General features: G+C 44.0%; 1 protein-coding gene across 1 annotated transcript in view; it reads right to left on the bottom strand.

Annotated features, from left to right (window-relative positions):
- The window catches only part of LOC311229275 (aryl hydrocarbon receptor-like), a 114,593-nt gene extending 101,551 nt beyond the window's left edge, over window positions 1-13,042 (bottom strand). The window contains exon 1 of the mRNA XM_084315343.1: window positions 12,576-13,042. Within this exon, the coding sequence (XP_084171469.1) occupies window positions 12,576-12,634 (59 nt within the window). The 5' untranslated portion in view covers window positions 12,635-13,042. The remainder of the gene's footprint in view (window positions 1-12,575) is intronic.
- Between the last annotated feature and the right edge of the window lie 11,840 nt (window positions 13,043-24,882).

Here is a 24,882-nt window from a genome sequence, read left to right as displayed (position 1 = left end):
CCTGAGCCGCTGTCGCCCCTATCATTACCGTCGACATTAATGATGTCACTCAGTCCTCCTAATACAGTGCCCCGCCATGCAAAGTGTTTAACACATCCTCTCTTGCTGTTAGCTACCGTTAGAGCTAACATCGGCTGCCAACAATGTGAGTTTAACGTCAGCTACCAAGAATTGCTGCTCGACATGCAGATAAAAGTTTTAACCATCCACAGCAGAGAACAGCGGGGCCTTGCATGTTTCCTATGCTTCAGACTGACATGATGTCTTGGAACGAGCCCCAGTGTGTATTAACTGCGTCACACTGGGGCTTGTTCCAAGACGTCACGTTGGTCTGAGAGAAGCATCAAGCACAGGAGATGCAGGAGGCCCCAGTGTCTTCTGTTGTGGATGGTTAAAACGTATATGTCTGCGTGTCGTGGTGTGAATTCACACTTTCTCCCTCCAGACCCCGTCTGCTGCTTGTCTTAAGCTGCCCGGGCCAGAACTCCCACCATGGGACTTGGTGAGTGAGCTAATGGCTAATGCATTGAATACATATTTCATGCCACTTAATGTAAATAAATCCAAACTATCCCTTTAATGCAGTCCCCATTGGAACAACTGACCCAAGTATTAGTTCGACCACATTTTCTTTTGCTTGCCTCTTAACACTCTCAAGAGAATATCCTTGTCTTTGATCATCCAACCTAAACCAGAGGAAAAAATACATTACGTATTCCTATACTTGACATAGCTTATTTTTTTTAAGAAAAGAAAAGAAAAAAGACGAAGAAGAAGAAGACGACGAAACGAAGACGGAGAAAAATAAGCAGGGAATGGAACCTATTTGGAAATCAGGACACAGTGTCAACAATTTCTGAAGGTCAAATATCATCAGAGCACTTAATTCCAGCGGTGGAATTTCCTCTCTTTCAAACTGTAAAACCCCACCTCTCTCCCCCTTAAAGAAGTCAAAGTCAGTCACTTTCTCATTACAGAAACTGTGGATGATGATAGGCACATTTCTTTTTCTCTTCCTCTCTCCTCCCCGTTGAATGGTCTGCTGGGAACACAGCCGTAACTCAATTGTGGGCCTTTAGACCCGAGCGGTACCTTCCCAGAAATGGAGAGAGAAAGAGTGACCTCACTTTCGAAAAATGCCAAGGGAGACAAAAGTCAGTATCAGACCCATTTTTGACTTGCAATGCATCATGGGGCCTCGCCGCAGACATCAGGCACTCATTGTTGGAGAGAGAGAGAGGAGAGAGAGAGATGAGAGAGTGAGAGAGAGAGAGAGAGAGAGAGAGAGAGAGAGAGAGAGAGAGAGAGAGGCTTTACCTCATTGCCCTATCGCTTTCTGGAGTGGCCTATTTAGAAAATCAAAGATATCGGGTTTGAACCCAGAGCTCGTCCTCATGTTGCAGCAGGGTGCGTTCACTGCGCTGTAATGACACTGGCATGCTTTTATCTACTAAAAGTAGAGTGGTGGTGGTGGAGGTGGTGGCGCAACAGCTGCTTTTTACTATAAGAATGTGGAAGGATGCCTTACTGGTCAAAAAACACTAAAATGCTATGCATGTACGATACGGACAAGATGATCTATTCACAAACGTACTGTGGCCTACCTAAAGAAAGAGGTGCGGTTTTAAAAGCCCTTTAGACGAGAGAGAAGAGAAAGAGAGAGAGAGAGAGAGAGAGAGAGAGAGAGAGAGAGAGAGAGAGAGAGAGAGAGAGAGAGAGAGAGAGAGAGCACAAGTGAGAGAAAGGAAGGAAGAGCAGGTGAAAGGGACAAAAATAGAAAGAGACGGAGAGAGAGAGAGAGAGAGAGAGAGAGAGAGAGAGAGAGAGAGAGAGAGAGAGAGAGAGAGAGAGAGAGAGAGAGAGAGAGGAGAGAGAGAGGAGAGAGAGAGAGAGAGAGAGAGAGAGAGAGAGAGAGGAGAGAGAGAGAGAGAGAGAGAGAGAGAGAGAGAGAGAGAGAGAGAGAGAGAGAGGGAGAGAGAGAGCACAAGTGAGAGAAAGGAAGGAAGAGCAGGTGAAAGGGACAAAAATAGAAAGACGGGGAGAGAGAGAGAGAGAGAGAGAGAGAGAGAGAGAGAGAGAGAGAGAGAGAGATAGTGAGAGATAGTGAGAGATAGTGAGAGAGAATCAGACCTTGGACAACTCCAAAATATGTAGTACATGATCACAGACACACCGAGCCGAGGAATAGGCTGTAACAAGAGATGCTTTTATTTCACAATATCCGCTCTCCGTGTTTCCTTCCTTCTCTGTGTCCTGAGGTGAACCTCATTCCTTCCACCTGAGCTCTCTGATTCACGGCTGGCAATGGATTTACCTTCAGCACTTCCTCCCGGTCAGAGCAGTCCTTTTTTCAGAGTCTCCTGTGGAGGTTTCTCTCCTCCAAACCCCAACCCAGGATTTCTTTTAACGATATCAATGTGGGGTATAATAAAATATTTAAAAAATAAAAAGCCATTTCGATTTTTTTTCTCCGTGAATCATAAATGAGGACATCAGCCTTGTGTTTCTAGGCAACAAGGACGATGCCAGTTTGTCCATTTTCTACTTCCACTTGCCATGTGTGCGAGACACGGTGTCCAGGAAGGGACATTAGTCTTCAGCATCTGTTTTCGAATGAATGATGCCAGGCGTTCTTTTTCTTTACCAATATCTTTGTTATGAGCAGTAGTAAATTTGTAAACATAGTACACGACAACTTATATTCTATCTATACAAACTACAACTATAAGCTATAACTATAAATATAAACTATGAATATAAACTATAACTATAAATGAAATAAGCTATAAATAAACGATGAACTATTAATTAAAACTATAAACTAAACTATAAAACTAAACATAATACACAACGTATATTCTATGTAAACTATGCTATGCGTAACTGTATAAATAAGCTATAAACTAAAACTATAAACTAAACTATAGAGTCACTATGGTGCTTTTGTGTGTACGCTTGTGTGACGTGTTACTGGTATTCATTGGGTTTGTGAATATCCACACCAATAGAGAAGTGTCTCTAGCGTCTCTGCTATGAAGTTGCCGACCGGAAATAAAGAAGCAATAACAATGGTTAAAGTGGGCGGATAAGGAGAATATCAGTTTATCCTCCAATATTTACAAATATTAAAAACATAAACAAACCAAATACATTTAAAAACCTCCATTTAGGTGACCTGTTTTCTAGTGTTAACTAGGGTTGGGTACCGTTCGCATTTGAACCGATACTGTACTGGTACCAGTACCAGTTGATGGAATTCCGTACCCGACGGTACCTTTTTTCTGTACTTAACTCTCTCTGTAATTACAAAGAATTTTATTTCAGTTGTAAAAAAAGAAAAGAAAACATCCAGACTTCTCAATTTCAACATTGTTATTTATTCAGAATTTTTTTGTTATTAATTGTTGTAACACACCACACAAAATAAATTGCGTGATCATGTATTATGTTTTTGAATGTTTTAAATATCAACAGTATCCATCCTCAGTAAACTCCTCTGACCTTGTCTGGTCTTTCCAAAGACCCAAGAGATGGGACAGTAATACTGTATATATATATTTGTGGAAAAGGCTCCCTCTTGTCTAGTATATTACACTCTTATAACTAAACATGTGTAACGGTTGTGACATCGTCACCTCAAACTTCAATGCCCGAGGGAGTTTCGAACCCGGGTCTCCCACACCGCGGGCAACATATACCAAGAAGTGAACTCACTGCTTTGTAACGTGTCTACGACGTGTCTTTTGAGGATGAGAGTGAGTTTAACCCATAGCACCGCTACTCACCCCTGCCCTTCGTGACTGCGCTTCACGATACCATCCGTTACACATGTAAAGGTACAGAAATTTGGTACCGATTGATCTATGGTGAATCGGTAGTACCGATGTAATTCAGTCGGTACACTTAAAAAAAAGTACAGAGTTCGGTACCCAACCAACCCTAGCGTTAACCCTTGTATGAGGAGCGCAGTCAATCAACTAGGGAATGAAAACATGTGTCCATTCCAAATTCCTTAAATTTTTTTCGTGGTAGGTCCAGAGAGACTTTTTTTTTTAAACGACGTCCTGAGGGAGGTAGCGAGCGATAGTAATGTTGATCAGTTGATCTGCGGAATCTTTCCAGCGTAACAAGCCGTCTTGCTGAACGAGGGACATTTTATATCAAAGTTGTCATAGCAACTGCACTTATTTGTATACGAGCAAACATAGCCCTGCTAAAACTAGCCTATAATTTAAGTCAATAGTGTTGTTGTTATCAGTAAGTGTTATTATGCTGTACATGGCTTTCAGTTAGGGCTGGGCGATATGACGATATTATATAAATATCGGGTACAGTTCATTAACGATACACTTTTTAAACGTATCGTGGATATCGTGATGTTTTGCCCAAGAGGCTTGTGTTGCGTCAATCTGGTCCACGCGTTGACACTTTTGAACAGCGCCGCCCCACACACACACTACTGCATCAAATGTTACTACTTATGATAACAAAGGCATTCGTTTTGTGGCATTAACGTTATATAGTTACACTTTCAATAACATCAGCGTATTTACATAGCAACGTCCGAGGTCGACCTAGATATAGCAAGCATTAGTCGTTCATATCTCAGCCCGTGCTGACTCAGTTGTGCCAATTCTGCGGTCTGTTAATAAAGTTTTCAATCAGACAGATGTATGGAAAGGCTTTTATTATAACATCCGTTGCAGTAAAATCATTATGCCTCCAGTCGTTTAGTCATTCTGCGGACCTAAAAGCTAAACGTCGGCCGCGGCGAGCTACCGCTGCCATTGTTGTTGTCATTGAGCTCTCCAATGGCGGAAGTAAAAAATGAATACGCGCTTGCCGATTGGTGCTAAGAACAGCAGGGTGGGTGGAAGCGGTGTGACGTAATTGGCAGACGCGACTGTCAATCAAAATGATTCTGTTTGCCGTCTGAATGAATGAAAACGTTATTAACAGATTGCAGCATGGGTACAATACAGTACAGGGCCCTATTCCCCGTACCTGGTTCAACTAAGTCGATCAAGAGTCACATTATCCAGATTCAGTTAACCCGATGTTTGAAGCCGGGATTTTCCTGTTCCTCGAAGGTGGATTCAGTCTCGTTAACTCAAACCAGACTTGAGACCCAGGATAAGTGCGCGCGGCCGCTCCAGTTGAAAAGCCAGCACGTATTGATAGCAGAGATCCTGATTCTCTAGCGGCATTGATTGATTAATTGATTTAAAACTTTATTAACATATTGCAGTACGGCTCAATCGCCTCGCCGACAAGTTAAATGCGTTATATATAGGCTAATTTTAAGTCCCTCATTACCTCAATCAATCAGATTATATTCCTTTAAACTTGCCTGCTGGATTGAATAATCAAATGAGATCTTGCTAGCGAAAATAATTAGTTAAACTGTTATACAGAATAACGATACGGCTCTCTTACCCATTGATTGATGTATGGTCGATCTTTTACTTATCTCCACTGTGGTGTAACGGGTTCTTCTTTTGACTTTCACGCAGACGACCGGGGTTCGAAACCTAGTCTTTTCCTTCTCTTTGCAATGTAGGAATAATTCAATTTGGTGCACGTTGAGAGCTATATAAAGAATGACATCCTCAATGCATGTAGATTTATAATATTTTAACTTAAAACTAGGCTACTTCTGCGTATATAATCATTAATATTATATTCCAAAAAATTATATTGGAAACACAGGGTTTCGAACACCGGTCGCCGGGTTGCCAGGATTGAGCACTACCGCTGCGCCACTGTGCCAGATGGGATAAATTCATTGTTTATACATTAATGAACGAGAGACCCGTGTTTAGAATATTCTTTATTTTGAATGAAGTTTCATCTCTTTATTCTCATTCATTAATGTGACGTCAACGGCTCATTCAATTTCTCAAATCCGTCAAACAGCGCATCTCATCAGACATCTTAATCCCAGTTATAATATCACACAAAATCCACAATCCACGCATAGGCACTTCAATTTTATGCTTGAATGAAACAAAATCCAGGCGCTCCTGTCCTTCCTCGCTCCTCATCCACAGCGGAGAATATGAAAGGAATCAGAGCCAAACGAGCGATAGGTTTCAATCATTAAGGATGTCCCCGCGGGATTCACATTTGCAATGCTGCGCGTTGTTAAAATAACCACATAATGTGTACATCGCACCGAGCGAGCGCCACGGTATATAACGTGCATTATTTAGGACAAAGTGAATTTAGTATCAGCATTTTGGGTCTATTTTACATTTCAAAAGCCTCTCTGGAAGAATGGAGCACAAAAACGTAATTCAGAATGGTATAATGCAGATCATAGACTGTGGGAATAATTTCAGGAAACGGGCTGTCATTTGGGCGTGGCGATGGTTCATCCGGCTAACTTGAACTTAAACCCTGCTCTCGACCAGGCTCAAACTTTTTGATCTGTTGTCATGGTGATTTAGACAATCCAGCTTCGGGGAACAGGAAGGTCCGGCTTAAGTCAGACTTGACCGAAAGTTATCCGGCTAACTCAGTTATCCAGGTACGGGGAACGGGGCCCAGCTCAATACAACAACAGTCAACAGTGGACTGGAGCAGTGGTTCCCAACCTTTTCCCCCCCAGGGACCCCCAAACATCTCTGATGAAATTCGCGGACCCCCTCCTAATAAGATACCATAAAATACTTTTTTTTTTTTTTCATTTTAATAACAAACTGCTTATACACAGGCATATGCATCACAATTAGACCCACTATGCTTCTTTGACTTGTGCCTTCAATCAACAAATCTCATCTTGCACCATATGCATTTCAAAATGTTTGGCCAATATTCAAATGCTGTATTCATCCTCTCAAATCAGGCCCTAATGGTGAACGGTTTGCATTTATGGAACAAATCAATGCAACAAATTAAACTAAATATGAGACAGGAAATTCCAATCAGTAGCAGAGAGAATCTGTCCTAGCTGGGTTTAATACCTTTTTTTTGTCATTTTAATAACAAACTGCTTATACACAGGCATATGCATCACAATTAGACCCACTATGCTTCTTTAACTTGTGCCTTCAATCAACAAATCTCATCTTGCACCATATGCATTTCAAAATGTTTGGCCAATATTCAAATCCTGTATTCATCCTCTCAAATCAGTCCCTAATGGTGAACGGTTTGCATTTATGGAACAAATCAATGCAACAAATTAAACTAAATATGAGACAGGAAATTCCAATCAGTAGCAGAGAGAATCTGTCCTAGCTGGGTTTAATACCTTTTTTTGTCATTTTAATAACAAACTGCTTATACACAGGCATATGCATCATAATTAGACCCACTATGCTTCTTTGACTTGTGCCTTCAATCAACAAATCTAATCTTGCACCATATGTATTTCAAAATTTTGGCCAATATTCAAATCCTGTATTCATCCTCTCAAATCAGGCCCTAATGGTGAACGGTTTGCATTTATGTTGAATGAAGTAAGAATCCACTGCAGTAAAAATATCCTCACCTCGAGTGGTGGTAGTAAGGTTGACTGACATGAGAATGTCCTGGTTCAGATCCTCATTTTCAATATATTGCACATAAACGATGAGCACAGCCTTGTCTGCGACAGTTGTAGTTTCATCAAGTTGTATGGCAAATGGACCCTTTCTAAGCTTTTCTGACAGCTGCTGCTCGCAATCACTTGACATCTTATCAATTCGGTCTTTCACTACATTGTTCGAGAGTGGTACTGATTTTAGTTTATCCGCCACCTGTGGGCCGCACAGTTTCTAAACCATTTTGATGCAGGCTGGTTTGCCAATATTGTGCGGTTTCTTTGCTTTTGCAATTAAAAGCGAACACTCAAAGGAGGCTTCGGTAGCCTTCTGTAAATCACTGCCACCCCTGCTCCACGCTACTCTAACATCAACAGGCTTGTTCGCCTTGAGAGACTGTTCTTTCCTCCGAAAAAAGTCTGGATCCTTCCCAACGGTTTCTGGGTGCTTAGACGCCTGATGTCTCTTCAGCTTGCTGGGCTTCAGGCTCGAGTTTGCCAACTTTTCTCCACAAATCACACACTCCGGTCGTTTGTCTGGTCCCTCAGTGAAGCCCATGGTGATGTAATTTTCGCGATTGCTGTAGGTCCTAACTTTTTTTGCAGATGAGCTGCCGTCATCTCCTTTTCGTTTGTCACACATTTTCGCCTCTGGCGGCTGACTGCAGACGAGCCGAGAAAGTTAACTAGCGTGCTAGGCTAGCTACAGAAAGTGATACAGTCAACTGATTCGCGTTTTAGCGGCTACCCGGTAGCCTACTGTTAACGTTCAAAAATCATGTCTAGATGTTTATTTATTTATCTTTATTTTTTATTGTAGTGGAGAGACTATTCATGCTTCTGATGATAAAAAAAAAAAAAAAAAACTCAAATCATCTGTGGTCTGGCGGACCCCCTGCGCCCCCTGGCGGACCCCCAGGGGTCCGCGGACCCCAGGTTGGGAATCACTGGACTGGAGGATGCAGACCAGAGAAAGACTTTCGTCTTGTTTACATCAGGGTCCCCCATTTTCAATTCATCATATTTCATATCTAAATCATATAATATCTCATTGCTAAATATATGCAATATATAATCTAATAATCCAATAATCTAAATCTAATATATAATATAAAAATGCTAAATGCATGGGTATTTTATTTTGTCTTTAATGTTAGCTTGCAAACTCAAATACTGTCTTGGTAAGCCTCATAATGAATTGTTTGGGGAAAAAAAGAAAAACATTGTGATGCGTATCGTGTATCGCCGAAAGGTCAGAAAATATCGTGATATCATATTTAGGCCATATCGCCCAGCCCTACTTTCAGTCCACTCACATACAGACATTTGGGACTGTAGCTGAAGCAGAACTTGAGCTTAAAGTAACAATGGCAAATTGCATATAGTTAATGTCCATGTGAAGCCCCCCTCTGTAGATGAGACAACCAAAGAACAATGGGCTACTTTGTTATTGTGCAGCAAGTTTGTTTTGGCTTTCTGCCCTGCCTCTATCAGCAACAAGTCTGTGTGTGTGTGAGTGTGTGTGTGTGTGTGTGTGTGTGTGTGTGTGTGTGTGTGTGTGTGTGTGTGTGTGTGTGTGTGTGTGTGTGTGTGTGTGTGTGCGTGCGTGCGTGCGTGCGTGCGTGCGTGCGTGCGTGCGTGTGTGCGTGCACATGCGTGCGTGCAATGAGAAAGAGAGAGAAAGTGAGTGTGAGAGAGAGAGCCACTAATCGCTTTACATTGCTGTTAGCCAAAAATAATGTTTGACAGAAAAACATATTATAGAGCTTTGCAATACTTGAAGAAATACTGTAACTGACAGTTCACTTACTGTTGTTTCTCTCTCATCAATATTTAACACACACACACAAGCATGCACGCACACACACACACACAAGCACGTATGCTCACGCACACACACACGCACACACACACACACACACACACACACATACACATTACACACACACACACACACACACACACACACACACACACACACACACACACACCTTACCACAAGTTCCTTCCCCGCAGAGGCTGTAATGAGCCTTAGGAAATAAATAAGCCATATTTTCACACAGACTGTACCCTCCCAGTAATCACAAGAAGATGTAGAAAAGCATGGGACAGATACCCACCACAGTAACTGTATATACCCCATGCAGGTACAGTAAGGCCTGTGCACATTTACAGGCCTTGTTGTTATTAGTCATCGAACAATCATAGATTCAGTACCACGTCTGAAGGGGAAACTAACTTGATGATTTATTGTAGATTGTACTTTATTGTCATTAATCATTATTTTTGCATACAACGAGATTTGGGACTCAAACTTAAGGTGCAGTAATAAAATCACAAGTAAATGATCGTAACAGACCACAAAGAGGTTCTTAGCAGTCTCTTTATTTTCATTAAAATAATGAATAAACATGTTTTGTAACTCTATACTGTATAATGTAAAGGTGGATGTCGAATATCTGATGAGCAGAACATTACAGTGGCATACGATCAGGCAAAAGAGAACTGTATAGGCTATAGACCTATATAAAATGATAATAGGTTGCCATAATAATAAATAAATAAAGCTGTGTAGCCTATAGGCTTACAGGGGGACCAGGGGGTAAGACAGAACTCCCTAGGAATGTAGTCACTATGTATGTAGTGACCACAGCCTTTTACAGTCAGTCTCAATGGTGCCTTTGTGCAGCCAAGCCCAGATGGCTGTCCAGGAAAGCTCAGCCCGAACTGCACAATCCCACATCTTCATAAACATAGAGACGTCTGTACACAGGCCACCATTTTATTTTGGGCTTTTATACTGGGAGCAGTCTATTTAAGAGTGTGTGCCAGATCACACAAGTATACCTATATCTATACAAATGGGCAGATATTTGACATAGAGCATATATATACAATATGAACGGGTTCACACGCGCTCGCCCCCGTGCGCGCGCGCACACACACACATCTCAAAGACACACACAACTCAGACACACGCGCATACGCTACGCTCACGTAAGCGCGCACGGGCACGCACGCGCACCAACATGTATAGGAGCAAAAAGAAATAAAAAATGTGTGCGAGATTCGCAAGCGTTTTCTCCACCTTTTTATTAAAACTATAAAGTAAAATGTGTCATTAAAAAAAAAATCAAAAGTTTTGTCCTATATAATGTCTTTGCGATCGCCCCTGTGCCTGTGCGTGTCAAAGAATATTAGGCTAGACTGTGGAAGAAAGGGGAAAAAAATAGCAAAGAGGGCCCCAGAAGTGTTCCCATAATGAGCAGAGAGACCGTATCAGATTACAATAACATACTTCAGGCCAGCGAGCCCCCGCTCCCCCCCGCCCTCTTGGAAGCATCGCGTGAGAGCGCAGCCGACTCTCAAACTTGATTGTGATTAATGCAAGAGTACTGTTTCCCTGCCAGACCCGAACTGTACACGGAGAGAGGCTCTTAAGGTAACCCGAGACAAACCCGAGAGGCGCAACGAGCGCTGCTGCTCTGCTCAGACGGCGCAAACGGAGGCGCTCTCGACTCGAACAAAGGAGACAGCAAGCAAGCTTTATATAAACCCCACGACTAGCAGAGAGACCCCCACGATTTGCTTTATTTATTTCTGTGTATATAAAAATTGGACTGTCTGCAAGGCTTCACGCCTTTGTGTAGGTCTCATTCATATGTTGGCCGTTTTATTATTTTATTTATTTATTTCTGGGGTATACAAGTTGGACTGTCTGCAGGGCTTCATGCCTTTGTATGTAGGCCTGTGAATGAATGAATGAATGAATGAATGAATGAATGAAAACTTTATTTAACAGATTGCAGAATGGGTACAATACAGTACGGCTCAATACATACAATTGTTAAGGGGATGCAGACCTGAGAAAGACGTTTGTCTTGTTTCCATCAGGGTCCCCTGTATACAGTAATTTATATGTTGACCGTTTTATTTAAATTTTTTAATTTGTCTGTATATAAAAGTTGGACTGTCTGCAGGGTTCATGCCTTTGTATGTAGGTCTAATTCATATGTTGGCCGTTTTATTATTTTATTTATTTATTTCTGGGGTATACAAGTTGGACTGTCTGCAGGCTTCATGCTGCCTTTGTATGTAGGCCTATACAGTCATTTATATGTCATAATGGCTATACAGTCATTTATATGTTGACCGTTTTTTTTTTTTTTTTTTTTTTTTTTCTGTATATAAAAGTTGGACTGTCTGCAGGCTTCATGCCTTTTGTATGTATAGGTCTAATTCATATGTTGACCGTTTTATTATTTTATTTATTTATTTCTGGGGTATACAAGTTGGACTGTCTGCAGGGCTTCATGCCTTTGTATGTAATTTATATGTTGGCCGTTTTTTTTGTATAAAAGTTGGACTGTCTGCAGGCAACTTTTATACACATAAATAAATAAATAAATAAATAAATAAATAAATAAATAAATAAATAAATAAATAAATAAATAAATAAATAAATAAATAAATAAATAAATAAATAAATAAATAAATAAATAAATAAATAAATAAATAAATAAATAAAATAATAAAACGGTCAACATATGAATTAGGCCTATATATACATACAAAAGGCCCGTCATTTCATATCGGGGTGTGATGATGATTATGCTAATAATAATAATAATAATAATAATAATAATAATAATAATAATAATAATAATAATAATAATAATAATAATAATAATAATACAGTGCTATTGGAATATGTTGGCGACGTTTAGTGTACACTTTTTAAATGGGTCGTTTTGCCCAAATCTTTCAACATTCATAATATAATCATCTTAAAATAGTTATAGCACAGGAATAACTAATACATTCCAATCTAGATCACAAAAGTGGGATATATATGCCTAGACAGTCTAAAACTAAACACGTATGGGATAAGGCACGTCTCTCTCTCTCTCTCTCTCTCTCTCTCTCTCTCTCTCTCTCTCTCTCTCTCTCTCTCTCTCTCTCTCTCTCTCTCTCTCTCTCTCTCACACACACACACACACACACAGACAACAAGTTGACAAAGTCCGAATCAATAATATGGGGCACTTACGGTTTCTGAACAGGCTTCCTCCTCTTCTTGCCAGCATAAATCCCTGCGTTACCCAACATGGTGACACTTAAGCTATTGTTGTTCAATGACAAAAAAGTAACATCCACTCCTTGCTACAGACCCTTCTTCCATCAAATCACTAGAAAGTGGGGCTCAGTGCGCTATAATATAGATCCGCTGCGCGCATTGACAGATCCCAAGCGGTCACAATCGACCTTGTGATCGATGTGTGGTTTTGAACCACAAGTGCTGCTCGTGGACGTTTTGGAAAGTTTTCTTGTTCAACAGAACTGGGTAGATGGTCTCTCTGCAGAGTTATTCCCCTCCACGTCGATCTGTTCCCTTTGAAGTCACCTTGTGTCCCGTCAACCAAAATAAACAATACAGCGCTATTCAGGGTCACTTGTTATTACTGAATGAAAAGTGATCCTTTTTTTCGGGACTGGTTTCGCAGCAGGTAAAGTGGGCCTATCGTTTCTGGCATGGGGCGTTTTCAGGAAATCCTATATGTACAGTCAGAGAGCGTCTGTTAAGGTGGGCTGAACTGTTGGCTAGACTAGAGGCTGGAGCACCGCGCTTGTTGCGTTGAATAGCCTGCCCTATAATAAGAAATAAAGCTGTTCTTGAGTCATCATGAATGTAAAGGAAACTATAAACACCATCGAGGCGACAGCTAGAATACATAAAAAAAAAAAAAAAGTGCATGTCTGTATGGTTGTCTATGGTTGCAAACTTAATTAGTTTTGTTTGTGTTGACAGAATCCGGCAAATCTTTCCTGTGACAAAATGGCATCCAATGTAATAAAAAAAGTCAACCAACGAACTAGATTCTTGTACCGGATCTCCTCTCTGGTAAACAAGAATACCCTGAGGACTCTGGCAGGAGCACTCATTCAAGGGTACTATGACTATGCGTGCACCTCATGGTACCAAAGCACCTCAAAGGCGCTTAAAACAAAATTACAAACATCACAAAACAAACTGGTCAGACTACTACTTGACCTGAACCCCAGAACCCACCTCACCCCTGCCCACTTTGCCAACCTAGGATGGCTTAGAGTAGACGACAGAGTACAGCAACTTGCAATGGGCCTGGTCTACAAGATACACTATACGACCGGGGTGCCCATGTACATGTCAAAATACTTCCCAAAGGTCAGTGAATACCACAACCACTACACCAGAGGAAGCTCAACAAATCATGTTAAACCCAGATTCGGCTCAAACAAGGGACTAAACACGTTTCGCAATTATGCCACAACAATGTGGAACGCCCTACCCAAAGCTGTAAAGGAATGTGAATCCCTGCCCACATTCAAAACCGCCCTTAAAGAGCACCTACGGGAGGCTGCAATTCGAAACTGGCCACCGTAAATGCCCAAAACCCCCACCACCTCCTAATAGACAGTCTCCTCCCCACCGCATGTATATATTCCCTCCCCGCCGTATGTATATTCCCCTCCCACCCACCCACCCCCTCCTAATGTACAGTCCCCTCCCCATCATATGTATATACTCTGTCAGGATCTAGGGGTAACAGTACTGTATATTTGAATACCGCCTATGTCACAAATGTATCAGTACTAAATACCTATATGTCCCTATGCCATAAATGTCATGTATGTTATGTATGTCATAAATGTCTATATGAATTGAAAATGGGGGACCCTGATGGAAACAAGACAAACGTCTTTCTCAGGTCTGCATCCCCTTAACAATTGTATGTATTGAGCCGTACTGTATTGTACCCATTCTGCAATCTGTTAAATAAAGTTTTCATTCATTCATTCATAGGGCGACAATAATGTGGTCAAGAGGCATGGTTTCTATCTTTAGCCTGTAAACGGCGTGGTTTATTCATTCACATGGTATGAGCAGCAGCACATGAGTTCTCCTCTCACTGAGAGGCTGGTGGAGAAAGAGGTAGAGGGGGAGGAGACATCTCTATTTATACTCGCCACCTGGTGGTATCTTGAGTGGCTCCACCTAGAGCGCCCTCTAGTGGAAACAGTTATATATGCAGTTAGACAGTTACTAACAATCCTACATAGAACCTCTAACTTCAACAGTTTGTTTCTTTATCTTTGTTTTAGACATCATATGGACTTTGATACTTTGAGATAATGCCAGGTTACATCTACTAATTCAGCTTTTGGCTTTCCATGCGAGAATTATGGATTTTGGACCCACTTCGCCAACCACTACGGGTAGCATTAGCAACCATAACCATATATCGATGTTCGATTATATCACGAACAATATGCAGTTGAATATATGAAAAACTGAGAGAATTTAACAGTAGACTTTATAAGAATACAAATAAATCTTCAAATGATGAGCAAGACCTCGCGGAACCAAGATAATGAAATATAATTTTGACTATGGTTCTATGGGACAGTTTTTCTTTGTGTAGCAGGGTGGATTATCCCTGCTTTGTGGGAACGGTTGCTGGCAGTCACAAGGTAGCTGGACACAGTAGAGCTCCATCTGACTGCACCCTCGTCTTTGGGCCTGGAGCGTCAAACTGGGGCCCGGTAGTGGGAGTGAATGGGGCCCGGGATTTACCAACCTGGTCTGGTACTCTGGTCTTCCTCGCCTCTCCGGGGCGGTCAGCAGTACTCCCCAACTCGCTCTCACTTCCCTGATTACCTCCGTTAACCCTCCCACACCTAGTGACTGATAAGCATAAATAGATTCGTTCCTCCCGCAAGCAGTACCCTCCCTTGATGACCACTAGAAACCTTACAATGAAAAGGAGAGAGTTGGGTAGGAAGGGGTTAATTGTAGTAACGTTACCCACACCAAAATGGTTAATACTGGACACAGGAATAGACACGCACACAGAATCCCATCTAATGTTTAATATTAGTTGTACTGTTCAGTTACAATGATTTAATAGGAGTGGTCAAATGGACTGAAGTCCTACTATAGCTTCGTGTGTAACTCAATACCTTATAGACACGTATATTACACACCCACCTCTGGGTTAGTATCAGGGATAATATACTTCAATGTGTTTGACTCATCGCCCACATCTGGGTCAGTACCATGTGTAATACCTCTATCAGGCTTTAATTATATGGCAAGACTAATACCTCCGTAAGGCTTTACTTATGATGCACCCGGTCTGTAACCTCCCCACCGGGAAAGGGTTAATTAGATGGGAAAATATTATTAAAGAGCAAACACGTTATCACACTCAAAGGAAATAAAAAATGTGGGCCCACTGTACCAGAACAAAAGTCCTATGCTAATGCCGGCATGTAATGTTGATGGGGTACCCCTATGAACTGTAGTTAGCAACCATTAGCTTCGCCCGTAGGCTGCACCACACTGTGTACTGTGTAATAGATCCGGAGCATTGATGCTCGATTGTACTCAACCAAAATGGCGGCCTCGCCGTGCCACCACCGTCCAGGTATCAAGATGGCGTCGAACGCTCTCGTCGCGGGCGCTAGCAAGCGGGGCTGGAGCAGAGGGGCAGTAGCTGGCTGAGAGCGTGTACTGGATGATGGCGACCTCTGCTGGACGGAAGAACTCCCGTGCTAGGCTGTCGACCGCCGGTGCAGGGCAGACGTTGACACGACGGCGAAAGCTGGTTGTTGTCGGCCGGCGCTGAGTCGACGCGCATCCATACGCTTGCCCTACCTTACACTGAAGCTACTCTCTGGGTCACAAACAGCCCACCTGCTACACGGTTATACTGTGGCGCAACGTGGTTGACTATACCACCGGTCTTCTTCAGCGCCTCGCGCTCGGGGTACACTGGAGTCAATATAGCCGTTAGCAGCATGCTACTTATACCGTCACACTGCTACTATAACCCGCTACCTATGGACGTTAGTCTTTGGGTTCAGTTTCTCTTACCCACGCACTATCACGGATACTTCTAGAATAACCCGTCACTAGCAAGTATGTCTCGTCACCCGTCGCTCGCTCCGGCAGGGCTCTCTGGTGGTTCTTTAACGGGGCTATTCCAAAGCACCTCCCGTTGTAGCTGCGACCGTTCACGGCTACATCCCAAGCTGAAGAGGTCTTCCGGTTCTCCCCACCTCCAGGTGATTCCCTCTTCCTCGTTGCCTGCCTCTCTCTCGTACACTCTCTGCCTGCCACCGCCCCCTGCTGGTACCGCCAACTAGTCACACAGGGAAAAGGATGGTAGAATATGATCCAGTAATACTGTTTATAATCCATATTCCAGCCGGTAGAAGAAGGAGGAGCCTGTGTCATTGTTCGTGAGAATATCAATGGAAACTAGTCAACATGTCTTTGTGCACAAAGGGGAGATAAAAGGCAAGTCAGCACTTCTGAATAATAGCCATATTTTCAGGGTGCTACATTTGGAGTTGGAATTCATTATACATTGTTTTCAAAGTTCGCTCGGTAGATGCGAATATCAATGTTCACATAACCAAACCACTAACTCCTTATTACACAACATAAAAAAAATAAAAAAAGAGAGAGAGAAGGTGTATAAACTGATGTGACAGTGAAACATGAAGACTAGATTATGTTATTATCTTATCACATTACATATCCAAAAACGACCCCAAGCAGCTGGGATTTGCTTTTGTTTCTACATTTCATCCTACTGAGCATACCACTCTTATGAAGCTGGTTCGTCGTTGCATTTAAAGTCTAGACAGGCGTGGGTGTTCTCCCATATCTAAGAATAGCAGCTGCAATGGTGCCTACCATGATAACTTCAACTTCACCATTTGATATCTTAGGTATGTAGGTTCTGTCACATGGCTGAGAAAATACAATGTTGTCCCAATCCCAAGCTAATTACACATACTTCAGGATTTTACTCCAGACTGAACAATGGTGCATTCCCAGATACAATGCAGCAGGTACTGCAGATACTACCTGTGTTCGCTGTTGTATACTGGCCAGGTGAATGTCCCTGTAGCCCCCATTATGTATTCCCTATAATTTGACACAATTATCAGACAAAACCTTATCCAATAGGGCCAACATCTTTATTGATATTTTACAATCAAGGTTAATCCAATTTACGGGTCTAAGAGAGGGGTCTATGCTGTCCCACATTTCAATCAATGATATTCTAATAATAATCTCAAACATGTTCATATAAACATGTATAGGCCAACACTGTGTCATTATGTCAAGAGAGATCTGATATGTGGAAAAAGTGCTAGTGCATTTATCAGTCTATGTATGGTAGTGAATGAACATTCCTTTCACAGTTACTGTTCACATGGCTTCTGAAATGGAGAGAATATAAACAGAAATAGAGGATATTGCGGGTGACCACTTTAAGGCCTCTTTTTTTATTTTAAATTTTTTTTAAGATACATTTTTTAGCGTTTATCGCTTTTTACTACTGGGCAGTCCAGTAGAGAGAGAGAGATAGAGAGAGGAGGAACAGGAGACAGAGTGGGGGGAAGACATTCGGCAAATAACGGCGGGTCCGGGAATCGAACCCGGGTTGGCCGTGCGCGTTACATGGTTTGCCACTGGGGCGCCCCTCCTCTTTATCTTTTAAACTTTCTTTTATATACCCTTTTCCAGCAATGCCCTTCACACTCGCACCGTTACAGACATTCACAGCTGCCCTATACCACTCACCACTGAGCAGCTCCACCGGAGTAATTGGGAATTATGTGTCTTGCTCAAGGGAATGTCAACTGAGGGCATTGAGGGAGGGGAGAGCATTATTCATAGCCCCAGCCAGCCCAGATTGTCCCTGTCAATCTGGGGATCCAACCGACAACCTTCCTGTCACTATAGCCAGCTTTTCTTACCTTTAGGCCAAACCCATCAAGGTCAGGATGAGTTCCCTATAGTCAAATGGACAATACAGCAGCCATGACATTCTTTCATTCTCTGTTATTGGGGCACCTTCATGCTGGAAAGAAATGCAGTTCTGTTTCGTTATGGCTTCGCTCAGCACCAGTTGCACTGTACTTCACTTCGTGCACGAGCACTGAATAAAAAATTCCACCATGTACCTTTACATCCCAACATTCGTCTGGCCACACCCCCATCCGCTTACCTTCATAAGCAGGAGTGTGGTCACCTACTCGCCTCCTTCTTCACTTTCACCACAAGGAAGTGCCTTCGGTAGATCCCCACTTGACGAGGTTGTTAGTAGAAGAAAGTTGGAAAACAAAAGAACGGGAAGATACGTTGACATCATATCTTTATTTTCTCTCTCACTATTTTCGAGAAAATACGGTGATATTGTCTTCGTTACTGGAGTGTCTGGAAGATGATGGTCATTCCGACCTTCAACGGCTTTTTCGTATTAGGAGCTCACGCCGCTGACATGCTCCCCAGCTACAGTCCTCCTTGCTGCGGCTGGATGGGGTTGCCCTCCGGCCACACAGCTGGACTGTGGGAAGCACCGACTGCTGTGAGCAGCGGTTGTTTCCAGGTTGGGTACGTACTGTTTTGCTTGCAAGCTCTGGTTGTTGTTGATGCTGTGAGGGTTAGCTGACAATTTACGAAACGCCGACTTCAGGCTGGGGTCCTCTGCTCGGCTTAAACGGCGGTCGGAGGATCTTGGTCTGACGCCCATGATGGTCAATCTAGTGGGCCCCGACCAGGACCTGGTGATCCCAGGATTCTCGAGCGGATGCTTCTCTGTCCCGTGCAGGCCCCATCTTTCATATACAAATTAAAGTATACCCTAACGAGGAAATGTGGGCATAGGATCTTCTTTATCGGGAGTTCCATGCTCAAAGTCGGCTACATCCCGAAATGGGAACTGTGCTGGCCCCGCTGCATGTCTGGATCACCGTTGAAAACTGTGTTCTGACATTCTTTTTCTTTTCCCTCTTAGGGGAGGGACTTGGACAGCGGTCTGTCTGAAGTGTGGCTTGTTATGTCGTTGTGTACAGTTCAGGTGATAGCTGCTTAGCTTGCGTGCTAGTTGTGGCCTACTGTGTTAGCCAGTCAGCTGTTAGCTGCGGCGCTAGCTCGCTGTGTTTACCAGGCAAGTAAACGTTAGCTTGTTGCTATCGGTCGAACGGCTGTTAGCTTAATGCTACACTGTTGAACGTTTTCTATGACTATAACATGCCTTAAACACTCTGACTACGACGTCATCTTTGACAGAGGATGTTAGTCGAACCTACACCGGAGCCCTGCCAGCGAGGACTGCGTCAAACATGGAGAAACGTAGCGGCTGGGTGGCGCAACAACGTTACCCTCGTCGTCAACACAGGGATGCTGTGTTCAACTTCGGTGCCCCGTTAGCCAGATTGCAGTTCTCTTGGCCGGCGCTCAGGGTAGGAAGGTCCCGACCGGACCTTAAACACTTCTTCTTTCCTTCCCTTCTAAATGTTTTGTAATAACGATGTTTTCCAAAACGTGTGTTGCTGCAATACATTGAGGATACGGCGCGTGTTGTGTGTGAATTGTCTTGTCACTGGTATAGCTTCTCTCTTCATAGAAATCGGGTTGTTGTTTACATGTGTAAAAATTATCTGGTTAGTTGTGATGAGAACATGTGTGTTCATGTATCGTGAACTCACAACTAAGGGGGTTAATTAACCTATAAAGCTATGCTTAGTGACATGTGATTGAGGAATGAATTTTTTTCTCAGCCTGTAATGACAATGAACAGTGTGTTCACATATTAACAGGGTTACCTGTTCAACTTGGCCGTATCAAGGGTAAGGAAGGAGGGGTGATCCCCCCGGTTTCCCTGGGGCTTCCCCACCCTCCTCTCAGACATGTTGTTTACAATATATTGTGTCACTGTGTTTGTGGGGATACGATGTAACCCTTAGCTTAATTGCTGGGGTTGTGCTTTCCGCTTGAGAAACTATATTTTCCTAAAGAAAAGATTGTTTGGTCACTTATCATGTGTGCTTAGCAAGGCCTGTGGCCAATACATAATCGAGGATTCTGTATTCTCTCGTTATGAAAAACGGCGTTCCTCTGTAGCAAGAGTGTACTTTGCCATTTTTTGTTGTGATGAAGGGTTGTGTGTGTCTTGTGATCTACAACTGGGTTAGGTTTGGCCACAGAAGCACATGTGTAAGTCTGGTACCGGGGCTCTTAAAGGGGGCCCTCTCTATTCTGTGTTTTTTCCTTAGTAAAAATCAGATAGCAGGTTAGCACATGAGCTGTGTGAAGCTGTTAGACACTTCATGTAGCAGACTATGACTGTGTCATGCTCTTTTTTGTCATTACATCGTATCATGGGTGTGGGGTCGTAAAGGGGTGAACTGGTAATCCTTTCCTCCCTTTTTCTGATTGGTCAGGGGTTAAAACCTCCTGTCCTTCAAGGTTCCTGTCACGTTGCTGTTCGGCATGTTAAGAGGGGGGGGGGGGGGGGGGAGTTTCCTGGTCCCACGCCCTGGAAGATTGGGCGTGTGCACAGAAGAAATTCCCCCGGCCATAGAGTACGTCACTGTGCGCGTCTCTGTTGGTAAGACTTCCGTGAGTTGTTCAGGTCCATGTTATGGATCTGTTTCAGGGAGTTGTCAGAGCTCCTCCTCACGAAGCTCCTCCTCGGGCCTTCTGTGAGTTCGGACTCTCCTTCCCTGTGAGGGAGCCTCCTCAGAGTTCAGAGCCTCCTCATCAGATTGTCAAGGTGAGTAGAACTTCAAAAAGGAGTTCTGCTCTATTGTGTGTGTATTCGATTCAATTCGATTATTGAGTGTGTATTGGTTCAGTGCCTCCTCCTCTGAGAGCCCTAATCCAAATATTAAATAGCTCAATGTTGCAATATATTCTTTTCAATCTATACAGCTCGCGTGGGAAGTCTCTCTGGGGATTTCCGTCTCCTCCCTATGGCGAGGGTGGTGGGATGTAAAAATGTAAAAAAAGTTTACCCTCAGCTGCGTCACGTGGGATTCATGTCAGTCTGTGTTTCTTTCCTTTTTGGATAAAAAGAGGAAGGTACATGAAGCACGACGGCTCCGTGTCGTTCTCCCAGGCGACTTGGAGGAACAATGTTTGGTGTCTTGCTAGACTATCCATTGATGTGTTTGGGTCTCGACGCATACATAGTGCTGGCTCGGTGTGTTTCTGTTAAAGAATCACGCAGGGGCTAAGGGCGCCTTGGTTGCTTGTTAAAACAGCGTTTTATAGTTTTGTCTCTTCCGAGCGCCAGTTTACTAGGTTGTCTCGATGAATTCTCGTTCATATCTGGGGGATGTTAACGGAATAGATCAGAACATAGGTAGAGGGGTCTCACGCCCTTGGGGTGGGCCACTGAGCACGGTCCAAATGGGGACCGTCTGGGTGGCGCCCTCTTTTCATGTTTTAGATCGACACGCATACCTCTTCTGGAGTGGGCATGTCGGCGTGGTTAGGACACGGGACTGGTCTGGTCGCGCTGGTCCAGGTCAGTTAACCCGTTGTCCGCCGGGGATGCAGATCTGCTGTTCTGGTACCCTGAAGGACTTGTGCTTTTTTCGGGGGGAAAAATGCCGGGTCGGTCCGGGTGTCACAGGGTTAAGCGTTATGGAGGCCCTTTTTTGGGTACATGTTGTACTCTGCACTATCGTAATGGCTTACGGCCATACCAACCTGTACACGCCCGATCTCGTCCGATCTCGGTAGCTAAGCAGGTTCGGTCCTGGTTAGTACTTGGTTGGGATACCGCCTGGGAATACCAAGTGCGGTGTGCTTAGGGCTGGTTCTCCATTATTTTCGCTCCTCTCTCACGCGTGGCGAAGAGGGGGCTGTTGGGGTGGTCTTGGACCTCCTCTGGTAACCCTGTGCTTCCCGTGCCGCCGGGCCCGGTCCGAAGTAAAGTTTCGTTGATACCGTAGGCCTGGGATAACCCTTTTTTGAAAACTGAAACGCTTGTACTGCGGTATAGCCGGTGTATACCCGCAGGTGTGTTTTGGAGTTTTTTCTTGAGGGGTTATAGGAACAACCACCGTCTGTACCGAGAGGGTGGTTGATTCCCTGGTGTGTTGGAGCAGAGTCAACTCCCGGGTTACCCGGTTGAGTGTGCCCCTGCACGTTCATGACGTCTGCCAATCATGTCAGCCTTCTCTGCCTCGACCCCTCTGGGTGGTTTTTTTTTAATGGAGGCTTTGTCATGGTGATCAACAACGCCAGCATACGCCCCTTCCGCCGGGGGGGCTGTTTTCAGCTGACTCCTTTGTCGCCTGTCTCGTCCGCAGTGCTCCAAGCTCAGGTTACAGCCTGCTGCCTGGTTTCCCCGGTGCGCTGCCTGCTTCCATTGGTTAACCTTTTTGAGTGCTTACGGCCATGCTGACTGCCTGTTCTGCAGGGTCAGTGTGCCAGGCGGTGTGCTATTGGGGGGAAAGGGCCCGCTCTTGGAGGGGCCTTATCCGAATACGCTGGCGATGTGGGGGGCGGTGTCACTAAGTGACCGCCTGGCGTCATTGACCTCTCCGGGCCCCCTTTTTCCAGGGGATCCAGTCCCTTCGGTGGGTCTGGGTCTTCCTTCGCGCTCCGCTGCTACAGCCTTGCCACGGGGTTGGGTTGCTCTTGTCCCTGTGATTTTGGGGGCAGTAACGCGGTTGTTCCTTCCGTTCGTTCCCGGGTGGCATGCGGGTTGTGCGTGTGTGTAGTCGTGGGGTCAAGCCACGGTCTGCTCACCCTGTGCGTTGAGTTGCTTGAGTTCCTCTTCACACGGTCGGATCCGTCTCCCTCCCGTAAGCCTCCAATAGGGGGGGTATCCTCCATTAGGGAGGGTCGGGGGCTCGGTCCTCCCCGGTCTGATGGTTGTGGGGGGCCTTAGCGGGGTACATTTGTCGGGCTATGGCTCCCGCTCAGCTCCTGTTGTGCAACTGGTGCTGAGCGAAGCCATAACGAAACAGAACGTAAGGTTATGTATATAACCAAGTTCTGTGAGTTATGGTGCGCTCAGCACCAGGACGCCGCTGGGGCCCTTGATCTCGCCTTATGGTGAAAGTTTGGGAAGGAGGCGAGTAGGTGACCACACTCCTGCTTATGAAGGTAAGCGGATGGGGGTGTGGCCAGACGAATGTTGGGATGTAAAGGTACATGGTGGAATTTTTTATTCAGTGCTCGTGCACGAAGTGAAGTACAGTGCAACTGGTGCTGAGCGCACCATAACTCACAGAACTTGGTTATAACTTGTATAGAGAGAGTCACTGAGTATAAATATCTTGGCCTGTGGAAAATCTTGCCACTAAACTGCGACAGAAAATTGGTTTCCTGTACAGAAACAGATCCAATTTTCCTCTATTTAGTAGAAAAAGAATTGTGGAATCAGTCTTCTTATCAGTTTTGGACTATGGTGATGTAATTTATAGGCATGCTGCGGCATCAACTCTTAAACCTCTGGATTCTGCATATCACTCAGCTCTTAGATTTATAACTGGTGACAGATATGATACTCACCATTGTGTCCTGTATGATAGGGTGGGTTGGCCTTCTCTTGCAGAAAGGCGCAATAAACACTGGTATTTATTTATTTTGAAAGCCCTTATTGGTAAACAACCTGTTTATATCTCCTCACTGTTAGATTGGAATATTGGAACCTATTCAACTCGATCGAATGACTGGATGGTTCTTAGGGTCCCTCAAGTTTGTTCTGAGCTAGGGAAGTCAGCCTTTTCCTTTGATGCCTCTAACTCATGGAATGTCCTTCAACTCACGCTAAAATTGGAGGTTCTCCCTTCCCTTGGAATGTTTAAATGTATGATTTCAGACCATTGTGTGACTACCTGTAACTGTTTTAGTTGATATTTTAAAATTATTTTTTAAACGTTTTTAATTTGTTTTACTCTGGTGTTTAAATTTATGTGAATATTGTTTTTATTATGTACTGTACAATCGTCGTTTCTGTAAATGAGGGAAACCTCAGATGCTTACGATTTTAAATAAAGGTTGAAATGAAATGAAATATACATAACCTTACGTTATCTGGACAGGATTGAGATTGGAGGATGATGTGTATAACTCTTTTATAAAGATATGGGCGGCTACGTGGCGTAGTGGGCAAGACGCTCGCCACGAATGCAGAGACGCTGGGCTCGCCTGTTCGAGCCCAGCGCTCCACATTGCTTTCAGTTTAGCTGGTCGTTCATACTAATACACATTGGCCGTATTAGGGGGTGGGAAACTGATGGGTGGGGATCGGGCGTTGTGGACAGCGACTCTTACAGGTCGGTTGGTGCGCCTGCGCAGTAGAATCAGGAAGTGTCAGGGGCAGCGTGAGCCTCCCACGCGTTACTCCTCGCCACTGAGAGATCGAGCTGCGCAGGTGAAAAGATGCAACTGCTGTTACCTCAAGTACCGGAGGGGACTTGTGCTATGTATGACTTAGTCCACATTGCAGCCGGCTTGTGGGAGGCAAGAAACAGCGTCCGTGACAGGGGAG

This window comes from Notolepis coatsorum (assembly GCF_963971535.1).
Source record: "Notolepis coatsorum genome assembly, chromosome: 5".
NCBI classification, from domain to species: domain Eukaryota; kingdom Metazoa; phylum Chordata; class Actinopteri; order Aulopiformes; family Paralepididae; genus Notolepis; species Notolepis coatsorum.
The sequence above is the reverse complement of the archived record's forward strand: the minus strand, read 5'-3'. Positions and strand labels throughout refer to the sequence as shown.